Here is a 16,819-nt window from a genome sequence, read left to right as displayed (position 1 = left end):
GATGATTTCTCAACAGAAACTCTGCAGGCCAGAAGGGAGTGGCAAGAGATATTCAAAGTGATGAATGCCAAGAACCTACAACCAAGATTACTTAACCAGCAAAGCTATCATTCAGAATTGAAGGGCAGATAAAGAGCTTCACAGATAAGGAAAAGCTAAAGGAATTCATCACCACCAAACCGGTATTATATGAAATGCTGAAAGGTATCCTTTAAGAAGAGGAAGAAGAAGAAAAAGGTAAAGATACAAATTATGAACAACAAACATGCATCTATCAACAAGTGAATGTAAGAATCAAGTGAATAAATAATCAGGTGATCATAATAGAATCAGGGACATAGAAAAGGAATGGACTCACTACTCTTGGGGGGGAAAGGGGTGTGGGGGGTACGGGAAGAGACTGGACAAAAATTGTGCACCTATGGATGAGGACAATGGGGGGGGTAAGGGCAGAGGATAGGGTGGGAACTGGGTAGAGGGGAGCTATGGGGGGAAAAAAAGAGGAACAAATGTAATAATCTGAACAATAAAGATTTCATAAAAAAAAAAACACACAATAATTGGTCTTCTTTGCTGAATTAAGAAACTCATGACAACCCAAAATCTAAATTTTAGATCACATTCATTAGCTGTTTTTCACTAATCCCAAATAAAAACAATTTTGGGAGAATCCTGGAAGAATTTAAACACATTCAAAATTTGTTTGGGTGAGTACACAACTAAAAAAGACTCCACAGCTGCAATGTCTAAGACTGTAGCCACTAACCACATATGACTACTGAGCACTTGAAATGTCTCTAGTTCGGACTGAGATGTGCTCTTAGACTTAGTATGTCAAAACAGAATTTAAAATATCTCAATAGTTTTAATACTGAGTAAATGATGAAGTTATAATATTTTGAGTAGATCGGGTTAAAGATATTAAAATTAATTTCACCTGTTCCTTTTTTATTTTTAAACATGGCTACTAGAAAATTTAAAGTCACATGAGGTTTGTATGATATTTCTATCAGACAATGCTGTTCTAGATTCTTGCAGTATTTATGTCCCTAAGCTCAGTAAAATGGAGATTACCTGTGAAGGGCTACTTTGGTAAAAAGTTTCTTAAATATATAAATAAAAAAAACTCCTTTCACAGGGCTCACCATGTATCTTTTCCTATTCTTACTATATAGCAAGATTCCAATACGTAAAGGAATTAAATATTCAATATCTCTTTCCAGCATAAATTAATTTTTTCACAATGTTTAAAGGAATTAACTATATATCAGGTCCTTTAATCTTCACAATATTATTGCAACCACTGCATTTTTTTTACCATTTATATTTACCAGATATTTAAAATGGTCATCCTTTCATTCTTTTAAACCCCAGAGAAAATTTTATTTATAAAGTGAGGAAGGAGTGCACTAAAATAAAGCTCCAAAGGCCACCAACATACCAAAGACTCGATGATGCCGTTCATGGTTGCGCTTATCCCTGTTGAAGTAGACATCTGTTTCAACAGTTCATAACACAAAATAAGACACTTCTGTAGTGTCTCAGCATCATTCTAAAAATGAAACACAAAATATTCAGCATTAGTATGTGCCATGACCTTTCAGTGCATGGGACAACGCTCCAACCAATTGAGCCACACCAGCCAGAGCAGAAGACTTTAGCACATGAGGGGGCAAATAAAGTCCTAGCTACAATAATTTAAGTTAATTAAGGCCTCTCAAAGTACAAAATAGAAAGGAACAGGAGGGGGAAAAATATTTTCATATTAATTCATGGTACTGTGAAAAAGCCCTCCAAAGTAAATATATTCTGGCAGCTTTCTGGGTTTAAAAAAAACCAGGTTAGTTGAGATAAATATCAGCTGAAATTTTGTATAAAGAAGTTATCTATACCTTCTCTATTTGGACTTCTTTAATTTCAAGCTGCTCTGTCTCTTTCAATAGGTTTACTCTGGCATCTTCTAATGCTTTTATTTCTTCTTTTAACTCTGATGCTCGCTTAAAATCCTGTAGGGTAATGCAATTTTCCAAAGCTTCTTTTGTCTCAATAAGTTTAACTTTTATCTCAGCCATCTAGGAAAGATATAAATTGACTGTGTAAATACCAAACAAAAACTATTAATATGAAAATCTGTAGCAAACTGAAGAGTACAATATAACATCTCAATGTCCGAGAAGTTAAGCCAGGCATATACAAAGTTGTAGTCTTCCTGAAATAGAGACCTGCAAATCTTTCTGATTGACATAATCTGACAACATTTTAGATACTCTTATAGCTTAACTAGATAACCAGTACACGAAATTTGTGCACTCGAGGGGGGTTTCCTCAGCCCGACCTGCGCCCTCTCACAGGCCGGGACCCCTCAGGGGATGTCTGACTGATGGCTTAGGCCCTAAGCCATCAGACAATCTTAGCACTGCCGTGGAGGCAGGAAAGGCTCCTGCCACCGCCACTGTGCTCACCAGCCGTGAGCCCAGCTTCTGTTTGAGCAGCACTCCCCCTATGGGAGCACAATGACCTCCAGGGGGCAGCTCCTGCCTTGAACGTCTTCCCCCTGGTGGTCAGTGCATGTAATAACGACCGGTTGTTCTGCCGTTCAGTCGATTTTCATATTAGCCTTTTATTATATAGGTTAATCAATAATTTTACCTTGTGAGAACAATTCTGAAAATGTACAGCAAGAGGGAATAAAAGACTTGCAGAACTACATTACTAGTATATTCAAGCATTTCTTTAATTCATAAGAGATTTACCTTGAGTTCTTTCTTTCTTGCATCAGCTGGATCAATTTTAACACCAACAGTAACAATAGGTGCCCGAATCTCTGAGATAATTTCTGTAACCTGGTAAGTAAAGTTATAATTCAGCATACACGCTGTAATATAGGCTCTATTTCAGAAAATGACATACAACTCATTAGTATCCAGAATCTCTTGAAAAATAAGCAAAATATACAAGTAAAAATGGTACACATTCTATTTGCTAGACAATTTTAGAAAAAAATTACCAAATACATCTGACTAAAAACTAATATTATGGAAGATAACAGGCACACAGATACTGAAGATAAGTTCTCAAATATTGCTTGAGAAACAGAAAAAAATGAATATAGTGCTTAACCTTAGGTAGCATAAAACTAAAATTCTCTGCTTAAAATTTTCACCTCCCTCCCTTATTCAGTTTCATGGGAGCTAAATATAAGAAATAGAATACTCTTATTGTTCCTCTGAATATACAATGCATAAATAATAACAGCATAACTAAAGACTTTCCTTTCAGAGCTATTGGAGTTAGCCGATTCAGGAAAAGACTACATCCCAAATGAGGGTACTTAAGCAGACACCGGATAACCACTAACTAGTTGTATCATAGAAGGGATTTATGTATAAGTATGTATTTATAGGAAGGGATTGGAAAAGACAACCTGTGAATTAACTTAAGATTTTACAAAAAGCAATAAAAAGGTCTGTCTTTTTTGGCTACCCCAGAGAAAATAACACTTGGCAACAGTAATATTATACTAACATTTATTTCTGTATTTACAAAGCAGTTCATGAACATTATTTCATTAAATAATGAAAGGTAGGTTTTATTGTGATTCCATTTCGCAGACAACTAAAAAATCTTAATTAAATAACTTGCTCAAAATCACAAAGCCAGAAAATGTCAGAGGGGGCTTGAACCCAGGTATGTATAACTTGAGCCAGCTCTCAAATACTCTAGTGACCATGCCCAAAGTCACCTCTTCCCTAACCGGCTGCATTTCAAATTGATACAACACAATGGTAAGTATTCGAAGAGGAGGAGGTATTTTTTTAAATGTGTGTATGTGTGTGTGTGTGTGTGTGTGTGTGTGTGTGTGTGTGTGTGTGTGTGAGAGAGAGAGAGAGAGAGAGAGAGAGAGAGAGAGAGATTTGATTTGAGAGAGAGACTAAATTAAAAGTTAAAGACAAAGCAAAAGTACTGAAGGAAAAAGACAATCCTCAGTCATTGACCAAAACCTCGTAATTTTATCAACAATGAAGAAAATTACTTACAATTTGTGTTCTCTTATTATCATCTATAATGATGTGGAGCAGTCTCTCAACAAGAAAAGAAATTAGGGACATTGGGGTTGTGGGTATAGTAAGAATCTCCTGTAAAATAGCTAGCAGTCGTTTCCTGCATTCAAAAAGAACTATTTTAATTTAAATATGACAGCAGAAACACATTTTATCTCTAACTTTTCTCCTCTTCTGCAGACTTAAATCACATTTGTCTCAGTTCTTTGTTACATTTATCACTATAGACAAAAAAATATATGAAGAGATTTTAGATTAAAAATTTATGTTCTGCAAAAAGAAAAAATCATAAATGGCTTTATAATCTTTTATAAATCAACATAATGAAATGACAAAATACCAGAAGTGAATAAAACCTTTTAGATAGTATTACTAGCTCTGTCATGAAGACAAATATATTTTTATGCATAAACCTGCAATTTCATTGATTTATTCTAAAGAAATTGAATTAAGACCTCATAAAATAAAATTTAAAAGTAAACAAAAAAATAAAGAATCGTCCTGAAAAAAAAGACCTCACATATTTTATATGCGCACACACTCCAGGGTAGGGAGGAGACAAGGAGAGAGGGAAGAGTATGTTTCCTTTTACATATTACATATATATGAAGAGAGAGAATACTTTTTTTAACATGTTAGAGAACTAGGTTAAATACAGGGGTGGATAAAAGTAGGTTTACAGTTGTGAGTACACAAAACAGTTTATTCTTGTATTTTTACTAATTTTCCATAGGAACAACTGTAAACCTACTTTTGCCCACTCTGTATATTTAATTATAACACGGCTATATTTCAATATAGAATTAGAACAAATTCAAACTACAGTTAACATTTAGACATACCTTCCTCCTTCTTCATTAGTATCCAAAGACTTGATAATTAGAATCAATTGCTGACCTATGAACTCTTTTGTCATCAAATGTCCAATGTAAGAAAAATCATTTCTGCGTTCATCATCAACAACTGGAATGCTCTGAATATAACTAAAACAAGAAAATTAATAAATGTAGGATGTATTAAGAAACATTACACAGCTCCCCATTAGGTGACAAGAGTCTTTTTTTCAGTTCACGGTAATCCAAATATATGGATGTTTATACCATGTGGTACTAATTTGGTTTACAGAGTAAATTCCATGCTATCATCCTGAATTTTTTTGCACAGAAATTTATTGGCTTGAATCAATAGAATTTGAAAAACGTATTTTTCACTGAAGATTCAAATTTACTATGGGAAATTTTCAAGCGGTACATATTTTAGTTCTCTCAATCTGATAACTATTTCAATGTCAACAGTATTCTCGTATTTTTAATCTTTTTATTTTTCTATTACACTTGATATTCAGTATTTTATATTTGTTTCAGGTATATGACACTAGTATTCTCAATTTTAAAGTTCTGAATCCATTTTCCAAAATCCCATTTCATAAAGAGCTAATCTTCCATCATCCCTAATTAACCACTATTTTGTTTAAAAGAATAGTAGTAATAATAATAGTAATTACACAAGCAATCCATGAATACAATGACCTTTTAAAAATCAGGAAAATACAGACAGCTTCATGAATTTGTATTATCCTTGCTTGGGGCTCTACTAATCTCTGTATTGTTCTTATTTTAGTGTAGGTGCTACTGAGTAGCACCATCAACTACCCTTGAGTAATTAACTCTTCTTGCTACAAAATGCCTGAATATATATTCTTGAGACTATCATGAAACAATTTTCCACTTAATTTTATTTCTTTAGTTGAGTAAATTAATCCTACCTAGTAATTTTGCTCCAAAAAGAAAAGCATTCTATCTCTTAAGTATTCTTTCAATAATAATTAAAATACAACTTTTAAAGTTTTCTTTTCTGTAGGTAAAAAAACAAATTGACTTAAGTTATTTCAAAACTCACAAATTAAATGACAAAGGAAATACAAGTAACCACGCTCTATACATGTCAATATGAACTAAGAATTAATCAATTTGTGAAGCAGTCTTTGATGAGGTTTCCCCTGTTACTTAAATATTTAACATTTTCTCATATTTTTAATATATTCTATATCTTCTATAAGCATTTATTTCTTCTATATTAATACATATTACTAAGCATTACATCAAACACATTTCTTTTGGAAACATTTCAACATGATCCAAACAGCATTATAATGAATATTCTAACTAAATGTCAAAGCCTGAAATAATTACCATTAGTAAATTTACACGTTTTTCATGATGTTACTATGAGCTCAAATTGTTAAGTTTTCATATTGGCTCACATTTAAGATATTTGTCCTGAATTTAATATTTTGCATATGAGACTCAAATGCATTTAGAGCTTTGTTCCCTAATTTATATGTGAGACCTTTATAATCAAAAGCAGAATAGTATGTTTTATGCAAAGAAAATTCAGTCTATGATTCATATTATATAGAAGCTTTTATAAATGCATCAAAAACATAAGGTTAAAAATCTACACACCAATATTTATGAAAATATATATAATCGTTGGCCCAGCAATTCCACTTTGGGAATCAACCCCACAAAATCTCAAACATACATAAAAATGTACAAAGAAGTCTAACACACTTATAACAAGTGAAAATTGTAAACACCTATAAAATGTCCATTAACAGAGGAGTAAATTCAAACGACACTACCACATTATGGAGTGATAAGCTGTTAGGACTGTGATATATTTATATGCACCAACATATAATGATCTCAGACACCAGTAGTTAAAAAACACAAAAAAAATATGTATAGTGCGCTATATTTTAAAAAAGCATTTCTGTATTTAGTATACATGTATGTAAATGTAGAGAAAGGTTTGAAAGTATATACCCCAAATTGTTTAGTTGTTAACCCAAAGAAATCACTGATTGAGGAATTAGCAGATAAAAGAGGAAATTCCACATTTTTATCATATATATGTGTATACATATACATATGTATATGTATACACATATATACATATCTATATACTGTATATCTGTATTGGAATTTTGACAAAAATGAATTCATATTTTATTTGTATAATTTTAATGCAAAATAAATAAAATTAGAGTAATTCAAATAATTTAAGAAAAAAAAATTGAAAACAAAAGCCAAACGCTTACAGTCTTAAGTACTGGCCACAAATGTCTACGCTGTCAGTTGGAAAACTATGGCCATGCATGAGATACAGCCTACTGGTTTTTTTCTATAGCTTGCAAGCTAAGATTTTTTCATTTTTAAATAGTTTAATATATGTGAAAATATATACATGTGTAAATATATGCATGTGACAATCATATGAAATTCAAATTTCAGCATCCATAAAATCGATAAAAGTGTTACCGAAAAACAGTCACACTAATTCATTATATCTTGTTTTTGCCTGCTTTTGCACTGCCACAGTGAAGTGAGCCATTGTGACAGAGACAGGATAGCCCACAGACTCTCACATATTTGCTATCTGGCACTAAGAAAAGGTTTCTAACCCATTTCAGAGTAACACATCATCATCAATTTCATGGGAAAATGTACATAATCACATCTTAAGTTTTCAGGAAATATCCCTAAACATACTGACTTTACTCTTTCTTCAGAAAGACTCAATGTGCATACCTATTTATCTCTGTCTATCCAAAAAAAATGGTTTTCAACTTATTTCCAATCAAGCCTTCCTTTGAGGGAGGGAGCTGAGAGACTGACATGGAGGCAACACAAGTACATTCCAAACCAAAGGAAAAAATTTTACCTGAGTAAATACTCTGCAAATATCACAGGCTCTGGCAAAATCTGCTCTAAAAATTCTTCACCTTCATCTCCTTTTGACCTCAAATATTCACAAAGGACACGCCAATACAAAGCATTTTCAGGAGTTAATGTTTCCACTGGAATCAATTTCCTTCATTTAAAAGGGAGAAAATAAAAGGAAGCATGATCTTAATATCCAGTTAAAATTTTGAACTGAATATAAAAATAGGAATAAGAAGCAAACTTGATTTGAAACCACTATCCTTTTAAACTGCAAAGTCACTAAGTTATCACAAAAAAAGAATGAAAATATTTAAACAAAAAAAATAAATAAAAATCAAATGAGCAAACTATAGGATGTATGTTGTTCAACTTTCCATGGTAGGTTAATGCAAAAATCAAAGTAACAAAATAAACAATAAAAAATGCAGCTAAAATGCATATAAGCCTATCCAATGAACACAGACACCAGGGGAGTGGCATGAGTGTAAATGCATATAAGCCTAACCAATGGACACAGACACCAGGGGGGGTGAGGGCAGAGTGGGGGGCTGGGGGAGCAATGAGGGGATAAGGGCACATATGTAATACCTTAATCAATAAAGGAAAAAAAATTTTTTAAAAATGCAGCTAAAGTAGTCTATGAAAAAGTAGTGAGTTCTTACACAAGGGAGGAAAAAGGGGGGGGAGGGAGATGTCCACCAGAGTAAAAAAATAATAATAAGAGGGATAAAAAGTATTGATGCAATTTGAAGTAATGGGGGAGGGAACTAATTTTCATTATAGAAGTTCATCAGTCTCACATTTCAAATAATGAATAGTTTATATACCTGTCATCGTTATTTTTACAGATTTCTGCCAGTTCATTAAGAGGAGTCACTGAAAATAAGGCATTGAGAACAGAGACCGCCACTTCAGAAGAATTTTCCACATCCAACCGATGAAGCAACTCTAATATATTTCCTTCACTGAAACGCAGCCAGCCTTGCAGAAGATGCTTTTGTGTTGCTTGTTTCACAGCCTCTGTTAAGTCATTTGAAACATAGATGAACAGAGGCTCCCTCTAGCTTCCATTTCCTGTATTTTGTCTATTTTAATTAATTTATCAGATCAATGCTAACATAAAGTTAACATTTACAATAAAAATAGAAAGAAACTAAGAAGCAGAATAAAGCATGCCAATGAAAAAAACAGAAGTACAATGATATTGTGAAAATCACTATGATGCCCATTTCTGAATAAAAATGAGAAGGGTTAGAATCAAATACACAACCATTATCACATCTTGTATTCTTTCTTCCCTGGGTCCAGTAAGCTTCAGGTCTTAGTCTAAACTACATAATACTACCTATTATTTCACTTGTTAACTGACTTATCTATTACACATGCGGCTATTTGCAGTAGTGAATCACACAAGCATATACCACTGAACAAACCTATTAATTTTTAAAGTCATACTAATCATTAGTCCTGTGACATAAAAATGTTTTCAAACTCAGGTTTTCTTGCTAGAGCAAAATTAAGCTACCTTAGCCTTCTTATACAAATTGGAAATTTAAACTAGATTATTCCTCATCATTCCTATAAACAGACTCTCTAGTTTTAAGAAGAGAAAAAAAACAAACAAAAAACCTAAGAAAATTATACTAGTACTAGAGGCCCAATGCACCAATTCGTGCACCAGTGGGGTCCCTTGGCCTGGCCTGCGGGTTCCAGGCTGAAAACCAGCTCTCTGACATCCCCCAAGGGGTCCCAGATTGTGAGAGGACGCAGGTCAGGCCGAGGGACCCCACCGGTGCATGATTGGAGCTAGGGAGGGATCGCAGAAGGGCTCCAAGGCATGTCCAGCCCATCTCGCCCAGTCCCAGTCAGCCGGACCCCAGCAGCAAGCTAACCTACTAGTGGGAGCGTCTGCCCCCTGGTGGTCAGTGTGCATCACAGCAACTGGTCGAATGGTCAAACAGTCGGGCACTTAGCATATTAGGCTTTTATTATATAGGACAGTGATGGCGAACCTATGACACACGTGTCAGAGGTGACACGTGAACTCATTTTTTTGGTTGATTTTTCTTTGTTAAATGGCATTTAAGTATATAAAATAAATATCAAAAATATAAGTCTTTGTTTTACTATGGTTGCAAATATCAAAAAACTTCTATATGTGACACAGCACCAGAGTTAAGTTAGGGGTTTTCAAAATGCTGACACGCGGAGCTCAAAAGGTTCGCCATCACTGATATAGGATGACAATTCCTGACTGTTGTTTCTAATGCACAGAAAACATTCATATAAAGATACCCACAAAGGGGATAGACAGCATTTTTATTTTATCCTCACCCAAGGATATGATTTCATTCGATTTTTAGAGGGCGGGAAGGCAGGAGGGAGGGAGATAGACACACACAGAAAGACATCATCGGTTGCTCCTCCACCCCCACTCCCACCCCCCACTCCCTGGAGAACTCACAACCTAGCTATGTGCCCTGACTGGGACTCCAATGACAACCCTTTTTGTGTATGGGAGGGAGCTCCAACCAACTAAGCCACCAGACCAGGGCAAGATAGCATTTTAATAAAGGAGAGCTGAAAAAGAGATCATGCCCTATTTCTGATATAAATTAGCTCTACAGCCTTAAGCTATAGTTTCTCCATCTGTAAAACACAGGAAAACTGAAACAAGCTTTGTTCCTTCTAAGTATCAAGATCTCTAACTTTAGAAAATGTTTTATATACAATACACCAAGATGAATATTTACAGATTGTGGAGATAATAGGCTTATTTGACTTAATTTAGGAAACCTGTTTCCTAAATTTTTTAAGTCTGAACTCAGAATCTACGAAAGTTTTGTATATGAAGATGTCTATCTTACCTGCTCTGTCATTAAGACCTTGTTGAAGGAGCATTACTCTCTGAGCAATGGACATAGCTCTCATATGAACCTTTTCACCTAAAACCTTAAAGAGATAATATTAAAACGGTCATTAAACTCAACATAGTTTACATTTCATAACTAGCAATAATGCCTTCATCTAAGAAAATGATGCAAAAATCTCCAAAAACTTAATATTTGGTAATACAGTTAATGCAATAAGATTCTACTTAAATTACCTATGCTCTCCGAACATAAAAATCTCAATTAAAAAAATCATTATTATTTGCCAAATATTTTTCAAAGTATTTTAAAAATATGGCTTTTTGTCTTTTAAGAATATGCCTACAAGAGATATTGAACTTATTTACCTGATAAGCCAGCTTTCTGACAGCCTCTTTCACATCCTTGGTGCGTCCTACAATTTTTGACAAAGTCTTTGCTGATGGTACAATACATGATAGCACTGCCCTCCTAACTTCTGGATTTGAATCATTTTCAATCAAAGTAACATATGCTAAAAATAAAACAATATATTTTAGTACATTAAAGAAATATTTCTTTAACCATAGTCATATCACACATTTTGATACTGCATAGTATCTTTAAAATGATAAAAATATCACTTTTTAGTCTGACATATTTACTCTAGCTGAAGATTTTCTTCTGTCAACGTCCCTTAATGAGGACAGAATAGGAAATTACTCAATGGATTGAGTATGAAGGCTAAACCAAAAGCAAACAGCCTGATAGAACACGGAAACTCCACCACCAGGATTATGTCTCCGCTACTCTTCAAGATTTAGAAGAATGTCTCGTATAGTAGGCAGTTTACTTTTAAACTAATATGACTTTATGAAGAGCCATTACTATTTTGATTTTTAATGAGTTCTAAAAAGAAATAACTTCTGGTTTTACTCACCAAAACAAAATCCATTTCTGAATTTAAATATGTATTTACCTCTACATCTCAAATTTTCCCCAGGTTCATAATCAAGTACATGTTTATTAAACGTGTATTACACACTATTATTATGTGTACCATTTCACACCAAAAAATATCCAGGATAATCATTATCTCTGAGAGAGTGATGTAAGTGGGGTGGGACGTAAGATAGATTCCAAAGTTATTGATAATGCTCTATTTTTTTAAGTTGGGTGGTATCTTCTTGGGTGTTTTTTAAATATATTTTTATTGATTTTATTTTTTTAACTTTTTTTTTATTGATTTCAGAGAGGAAGGGAGAGGGGAGCGAGAGATAGAAACATCAATGATGAGAGGGAATCATTGATCGGCTGCCTCCTGCATGCTAGGGATGGAGCCCACACCCTGGGCATGTGCCCCTGATCGGAATCGAACCTAGGACCCTTCATCCTGTAGGCCGACGCTCTATCCACTGAGCCAAATGGGCTAGGGCGGGTTTTGTTTTTTCTTTTTTAATCATTTATATTCATACTAGAGGCCCGGTGCACAAAATTTGTGCACTCAAGGGGGAAGGGGGTCCCTCAACCCGGCCTGCACCCTCTCACAGTCTGCGAGCCCTCAGGGAATGTCCGACTGCCATGAAGGCAAAGAGGCTCCTGCCACCACTGCTGCACTCGCCAGCCATGAGCCTGGCTGCATGGGGCTCCCTACGTGGGAGCAAATTGACCACCAGGGGGCAGCTCCTGTGTTGACAATCTGCCCCCTGGTGGTCAGTGCATGTCATAGGGAGCTGTTGAGCGGCCTTAGCATATTATTAGCATATTACACTTTGATTGGTTGAACAGTCGACAGGTCGACTGGACACTTAGCATATTAGGCTTTTATTATATAGGATACATGTTTATACTTTCACATATATATAGTTCATAATAAAAAATTCATCTACTGATAATTTAACAACGTCAACAAAACTGAAAAAGGATTTAAGTAGCAACACATACCATTAGCCACTGGGCATTCATCATCTTTGGGATCCTGAAGTCTTGAAAGAGCCAGAACTGCCTGTATCCTCACATTTGGAATTTTATCTTTCAATCTAATAAGCATGGCTTCATTAATCTTATCAAACAAATCATCATCAATCTGGGCATTTTCTGGCATATTTCCTAAGAGTTTGTTTATGAGCTGGCATACTCTAAATCTAACAGCATTGCTGTTTGCTTCATGAGACTGAAATGGATACAAACCAAAATGTAGTCACATACCATTACTAAACAATCACATATCATTGAACTCTGTATGTTTAGAATTCAAGAAATTACAACAATAATTCAATACTTGCAGAAAAACTATGTTCCCTTGATCCACATGCATACTAAAAACATAAATTCTCAAAAATACAGTCTGAAGTATTTGTTAAATTAGAAGAGCATATTCCTCTTTGTAGGGAACTCTTTACTTCTAAAGTAGAGGACTCATTTAAATGTATGGAAGAACTGGTTTAGAGAGGTCATTAAAAATTTAATGCTGGTGTTATTTTAAAAGTCCACCTTTTATAGGGCATTGTGGGGGGGCAGGGGGGAGTGGGGAAGGATGATGGATAGAGGCATGATTCAGGGTGGTGAACACATAATGCAGAGTACAGATTTTGCGTTGCACAACTGCGCACCTGAAACCTGTATAATTTTAACCAGTATCACCCCAATAAAATAAAAATTTTAAAAAGGTCCACCTTTTTATCTTAACGACAGTTTTAGTGTTTCCTATAAAAAGCAGATTCCTTTACAGGCATTTTGTTATTTACCAGGTATGTCAATCTCTAAAATATACAAACTGCCCTGGCCCTTTTAATAGAGTAAAATTTTCTGCAATGACTTCCCCCAAGTTCTAGTTTTCATAATACCTTTAGCAGAAAAGTACACAAGTAATTTAAAAGTCCACCGTCTTCCTCTTCATCGGCTTCCACATCTGACTGGTGAAATGAAGTAACAAACTTGGCTGCAAATTCTATCACCCTCTCCACAACTGGCTCACGTTTGTAGACCACCATAGCATACTTCAGGTAATGCACGAACTCCTCGTGAAAAATTGTTTTATCCTCCATCTGGAGCACAAAAGAAACCTTCACAAACTGCACTGATAAAATCCTTATGTTACCAACATTACTCTAAGAATGCTGAATGCATGAGCCGTAACTCAGACAAACTGAAGTCATGTAGAAAACTGCATTATCCAAACCATCGAAAGGGAAATAAATGTGTATGAATTTCTCTCCTGAGAAATTAAATACTTCTCCCGGGGGGGGGGGAATCATGAATTTTGACAATGAAAGGGTTTCTTCCCCTCGCCCCCCCCCCCAACATCCTTTCATTCTCAATATGCCTGGGTACCAGTTTAGTAAGCATATGCTTCGTGAACTCAAGATCACCAGTGGCTTTCATGCTTGATCCTATTTAGCCTTCCTGCTGCGCAGAAACTTCCTTTTGCTATAACTTTCACATCTCACATCTTCAGCTCCTATTAGATTGACTTACAATGTTTCTTGGACCCCCAAAAATACTTTATTTCCCCGAAATTCATTGTCCTAGTCTTCTCACGGCTCCATTCAAAACAAAGTGTTTATACATTTATAGGAAGAGCCAGGCCCTGATAATGAACTTGCTATTTGGCGATTCGATTCCACGTAACCATGGGGAGAGGTGGGAATGGGTGGACTGACGGTCGGCGGCGTGAACCGCAGCTCGGGATTCACCCAACATCGGTGCCAGGTTGCCTCCAGGTCGCCTCGGCGCCCGCAAACGTTTCTCTCCCAAGTTCGCCGCCTACAAAGGATAACGGTCCGCGCCGGAGGCCGCTGGGGAGAGGGAGGTGGTGGGCGATCCCCGCAGGACGCGAGGTTTAAGGAGGTGGGGTTGGCAGCGCGCCGAGTCCAGAGGGGCCTCGGGTCGGTCGGGCGCGCTTACCGTGCGGTAGGTGCGGCTCAGCGCCACCACCAGCTTCGCCTGGTTCTGGTGCGGCTGCTGCGCCAGCTGGAAGGCCTCCTTAATGGACAGCAGCCTCTTCTCGGCCCCCATGGCGGCGCGACTCCGCGAGGACCAGTCGTGCCTGCGCTCGGCTGCAGCCGGACCCACTGACCACAAGCCCAGTCCGCAGAGTCCTCTCCGACTCCCTGCTGCGGGCCGCGGAGCTCGCGGGGCGTGGTTACCGCCAGAGCGTTTAAACAACTCCCGCGGGAGAGGGAAGTGTCGCGAGACTGCCGAGCCGGCGGCGGGAGCGGGAAGAGCGAACACCCACCTCCAACATGGCGGTTGAGGCGCGTGCGCTGAGGGTTTCTCCAACCGTTTTCGGGTAGGAAGTGGCGTTTCTCAGAAGAGGCGGGGCGAAGGCTCGCCCGGAAGTAGTACCCGACGGAGAGGCGAGCGGAGTGGCGGCGCTGGGCTTAGCCTGATTGTGCGGCAGGCCGTGAGGCGGTAAAAAAAATTCTCCTTGGGTGAGAACGGGAGTCTGCTGAGGGGAATCCAGCGGGAGGGGAGCAGGGGAGGCCGGGAGGAGGGACTCGTTTGGAGCTCCGTCGAGAAGGGGAAGATAGCGGGTGCTGAGGGCCGGGCCGCGGCCTGGCTTCTGCCGCGAAGGGAGACGTTCCGGGTGGGCTGAGGGCGCAGTCCCGAGGGCCCCTCATGGAGGCGGGCCGCTGTCTTCCAGCCTTAGGCCCCGGCCGGTGGGAGGTGTGCGGGGAGGGGCGCGGGCGGGGCACCCCGTGAACACAGGCACATTTAACTGAGGCAGCCTCCTCCAGGCGCGCCCGCTTCCCGGGCCTCGTTCACCAAGTGCGTAGCGACCGTGTGCTCGGAGAGAGCAGAATGGCTCCGGAGTTTGCAGGGTCGTTGAGATAAAGAAATTTGGAGCGCTGCGTTCGGGGGGAACTAGGCCTTTAAACTTTTTTTTAAAAAAAAGTGAATTATATCAAACCAGAGTGAGTATCGGTACTCAGCCATCTAAAGAAGTAGATTACAGCCGGCCTCGACCTGAGCCAGGAGGTCAGGGCACATGCCGGGGTTGCAGGCTCAATCCAAGTAGGGGCGTGAAGAAAACAGCCAGTGATATTCTCTCTCTCTCCCCCTCCCCCTCCCTTCCCTCCCCCCTCCCCTTCCTCTGAAATCAATGAAAAATATATGTATAAAGAAAGTAGATTACAGAGCTACCCAGACATCTTTTTTCCTATTGAATCACCTTCCCTACCCAGCAATAACGGATTTTCTGAATTCACTGAATTTTTGTTTTAATAATAGATAATACATCTCTGAATAAATATACTCTATTGTTTTGTGCTCTAATATTAATAATCAAGTATTTAATTTCCTTTTTTGAATCAGTCTTTTTTTTATGTTTATTCATGTTGATATCCTATATAATAAAAGGCTACTATACAAATTGACTGATTGGCAGAACAACCGGTCGCTATAATGCACACTGACCGCCACGGGGCAGACGCTCAACGCAGGAGCTGCACCCTGGTGGTCAGTGTGCTGCTCAGCCAGATGCTGGGCTCACAGCTGGCGAGTGCAGCAGCGGTGGCAGGACCCTCTCCCACCTCCACAGCAGTACTAAGGGTGTCCGATTGCCAGCTTAGGCCTGCTCTGAAACCATTAGTCGGACATCCCCCGAGGGCTCCTGGACTGCGAGAGGGTGCAGGCCGGGCTGAGGGACACACACACACACACACACAAACACACGTGTGCATGAATTTCATGCACCAGGCTTCTAGTTTTCATAATAATAACTTACATCTGTGGACCTTGTGCCAGACACTGGTGTGAGCACTTAACTGTTAGAGCCAGTAGTAATGGATTTTCTAAATTCACTGTTAATTTTTATATATTAATAATTTATAAGTCTGTCTCTGAATAAGTATACTCAATTGTTGTCATGTTCTAATATGAATATTCAAATAGGCAATTTCCCGTTTTCAGTCAGTACTGTTTTTGAGGTTTATTCATATTGATATTTTCATAATAAGAACTTAACATCAGTGAACACTTAGGTGTCAGACATTGGTGTGAGCACTTTATTTCATTTAATCTTTTTTTTTTCAGTTCCTCTTTTTTCCCCCCATAGCTCCCTCCACCCAGTTCCCACCCTATCCTCTGCCCTTACCCCACACACTGTCCTCATCCATAGGTGTACGATTTTTGTCCAGTTTCTTTCTGCACCCCCACACCCCTTTCCCCCCAAGAAGTG

General features: G+C 37.9%; 2 protein-coding genes across 4 annotated transcripts in view; one reads left to right on the top strand and one right to left on the bottom strand.

Annotated features, from left to right (window-relative positions):
- The window catches only part of NCAPG (non-SMC condensin I complex subunit G), a 33,037-nt gene extending 18,156 nt beyond the window's left edge, over positions 1-14,881 (bottom strand). The window contains exons 1-12 of one of the 2 annotated variants that reach the window (XM_006775851.2): positions 14,545-14,881; positions 13,485-13,685; positions 12,583-12,811; positions 11,028-11,173; positions 10,657-10,741; positions 8,617-8,809; positions 7,788-7,937; positions 4,904-5,044; positions 4,038-4,161; positions 2,754-2,843; positions 1,893-2,072; positions 1,442-1,552 (exon numbers count right to left, since the gene is read on the bottom strand). In XM_006775851.2, coding sequence (XP_006775914.1) covers positions 1,442-1,552; positions 1,893-2,072; positions 2,754-2,843; positions 4,038-4,161; positions 4,904-5,044; positions 7,788-7,937; positions 8,617-8,809; positions 10,657-10,741; positions 11,028-11,173; positions 12,583-12,811; positions 13,485-13,685; positions 14,545-14,655 — 1,761 coding nt within the window. In that variant the 5' untranslated portion in view covers positions 14,656-14,881. The remainder of the gene's footprint in view (positions 1-1,441; positions 1,553-1,892; positions 2,073-2,753; positions 2,844-4,037; positions 4,162-4,903; positions 5,045-7,787; positions 7,938-8,616; positions 8,810-10,656; positions 10,742-11,027; positions 11,174-12,582; positions 12,812-13,484; positions 13,686-14,544) is intronic. The other variant, XM_015571825.1, reaches the window with a different exon arrangement.
- A 60-nt stretch (positions 14,882-14,941) lies between these two features.
- The window catches only part of DCAF16 (DDB1 and CUL4 associated factor 16), a 15,058-nt gene continuing 13,180 nt past the window's right edge, over positions 14,942-16,819 (top strand). For both annotated transcript variants that reach the window (XM_006775849.2, XM_006775850.2), the window contains exon 1: positions 14,942-15,071. The gene's annotated coding sequence lies outside the window, so the exon portion shown is untranslated. The remainder of the gene's footprint in view (positions 15,072-16,819) is intronic.

Source organism: Myotis davidii, unplaced genomic scaffold (genome assembly GCF_000327345.1).
Source record: "Myotis davidii unplaced genomic scaffold, ASM32734v1 scaffold204, whole genome shotgun sequence".
NCBI lineage: Eukaryota > Metazoa > Chordata > Mammalia > Chiroptera > Vespertilionidae > Myotis > Myotis davidii.
This window is presented reverse-complemented; position numbering and strand designations above follow the sequence as displayed.